The sequence below is a fragment of the Castanea sativa genome, chromosome 12, assembly GCF_040712315.1.
Source record: "Castanea sativa cultivar Marrone di Chiusa Pesio chromosome 12, ASM4071231v1".
Lineage (NCBI taxonomy): Eukaryota > Viridiplantae > Streptophyta > Magnoliopsida > Fagales > Fagaceae > Castanea > Castanea sativa.
This window is the reverse complement of record NC_134024.1, coordinates 10,400,508-10,403,019: the sequence shown is the minus strand read 5'-3', so window position 1 is coordinate 10,403,019 and position 2,512 is coordinate 10,400,508. Positions and strand designations below refer to the sequence as shown.

The 2,512-nt window shown below is 37.9% G+C and overlaps 1 protein-coding gene across 1 annotated transcript; it reads left to right on the top strand.

Moving 5' to 3' along the window:
- The first annotated feature begins 530 nt into the window (after positions 1-530).
- Positions 531-2,203, top strand: LOC142619168 (anthocyanidin 5,3-O-glucosyltransferase-like). Its single transcript, XM_075792246.1, has one exon. It carries the CDS (start codon positions 599-601, stop codon positions 2,027-2,029), a length of 1,431 nt encoding a protein of 476 aa, XP_075648361.1. The 5' UTR covers positions 531-598; the 3' UTR covers positions 2,030-2,203.
- The last annotated feature ends 309 nt before the right edge of the window (positions 2,204-2,512 follow it).

The window sequence follows — 2,512 nt, the reverse complement described above, 5'->3', positions numbered from 1 at the left end:
AAAAAAAAAGTCAAAAATCACTGCGTTTTAATTATTATATCCACATGTTCTCAAAAAAAAATATATCCACATGCACGCTGAACCCATGACTTGACTTTTCATGAACATTCTAGGACCACAATTTAGTAATTGGCTATTGATGTTCAACCTTTTGACTCGTATACGTTCTTTTTTTTTTTTTTTTTAAATTTTAAAATAAGAAATTAAAAAAAAAATTTCCGCAACTACTTTTAAAAATACATGTACCAAATTATCTATGGTATATTTTATTTCAATATATATATATATATATATACATATCTTTTTTTTAAAATGATATATATATATATATATATATATATATATCATTTAGATAGGTAAGAAGAGAAAAATAAAGACCAAAGAGTTGCTCAAAAAAAAAGAAAAAAAAAAGGAGAAGAAGCTAGAAAATGAACAAAATATTAATATGCACATAAACAGTAGTCATGTTTATTTACAGAGTTAGTCAGTTACTATAGCTACAGCAATCACACATAATTCCCACGTAAGTTTAACAACAACAACAAAAGAATCCCAAGTAGGAAACCCCACTAAGCACATTCTTCTCCTCTGTGTGAAAATGGTGGATGCCATAGTTGTATACCCTTCTTCAGGCAGAGGCCATCTAAACTCCATGGTAGAGCTTGGCAAGCTCATCCTCAAACATCACCCTTCTTTCTCTATCACAATCCTCATCTTAAGCGAACCAAACACAAATACCAACTCCACCGCACCCAATTATGTAGCAAGCTCTACCACCCAATACATCACCACCGTCAATTCCACCACCCCATCTATCACTTTTCACAGCCTCCCACCCATCTCTGAAGTCCCACCCAGTACTGCCTCCCGTGTAGAACTCGGCTTCTTAATCCCACACCTCAACAACCCAAATCTCCACCAAACCCTGAAAACTATTTCCCAAATCTCCAAACTCAGAGCCTTTATCATTGATTTCTTCTGTGATTCTGCTTTCGAAGTGGCCTCAAACCTTGAAATCCCTACTTATTATTTCTTCACCTCTAGCCCAAGTTCCCTAGCTTCGTTTCTATACTGCCTCGCTTTGCATAAAAAAGTGGACAACAGTTTGAAAGATCTCCATGGTAATATGCTTCTTGATGATATTCCTGGCTTACCTCCGATTCGGGTTTCGGATATGCCGAAAAATTTGTTCGATCGCACTAATTCTAAAGTGTACCAGTATTTTCTTAACACGGCTATCCACATGGCCAAATCAAATGGACTTCTCGTAAACACGTTTGACTTGCTCGAAACAAAAGCTATCAAGGCAATCTCTGGTGGACTATGTGTCCCAGATGGACCAACTCCGCCAATTTTCTGTATTGGGCCTTTGATATCAAACACCCATCAAGATGGAGAAGAGCACGAGTGTTTGTATTGGCTAAACTCACAACCGAGCCGAAGCGTTGTGTTTCTATGTTTCGGAAGCATGGGATCTTTTTCGGAGAAACAGTTGAAAGAAATAGCGGTGGGTTTAGAAAACAGCGGTCAAAGATTTTTGTGGATTGTGAGAAATCCACCGCCAGATAAGGATAAAGATCCAAACTTGGATGAATTATTGCCAAAGGGTTTCTTGGAAAGGACCAAAGGCAAAGGGTTCGTAGGGAAACAATGGGCTCCACAGGTGGCGGTACTGAGTCATGACTCAGTGGGTGGGTTTGTTACTCACTGTGGGTGGAACTCAGTGCTTGAAGCAGTGTGGTGTGGAGTGCCAATGGTTGGTTGGCCTTTGTACGCAGAGCAGAGGTTGAATAGGGTGGTTTTGGTGGGGGAAACGAAGTTAGCGTTGGGGTTAAACGATTCGGAAGATGGGTTTGTGAGTGCAACTGAATTGGAGAAGCGAGTGAGGGAGTTAATGGACTCAGAAGTGGGAACAGAGGTGAGAGAAAGAGTATCGAGTTTGAGAGATGAAGCTGTGGCTGCTGTGAAAGAGGGTGGCTCCTCTCATGTTGCATTGGCGAAGTTGGCTGAGTTGTGGAGGCAAAACTAGTACGAGTTCTGTACGAGCTATTCCATTGTTCTTTCTTTGCCACTGTTTCCATTATTGAATTTTATGTAGCCGTTGGTGCATGTGCATCATAATTCACCGCTCAGTCACAGCATGATCAAATAGCTGGATGTGTTAATCATAAATTTACTATTTAAGGGCACATCATTTCATACATATTTATAACTCCTAAATATTCTTAAAACATGGAAATCAATTATGCTTTGTGGTGGTGTTTGTTTTAAACAGTGTTGGTTATTAAAAAACACTGTGTGCAAAACAATTTGAAAAATGTTAACAACTGCCGTGTGTGTTGTTAAGGTTTCCTAACGTGAGTCTCACTTGTAAAAAAATTAGATAAATGAAAGAAAATGACTTAAAAGTAGTCTATAGTTTATTTTAATATATTTTTTTTTCCTCTATGAAGCTGACCCCATAATTTATAAAACTGCAAAAAAAATAAAAAATTGTTAGAAAAAAGTTGAA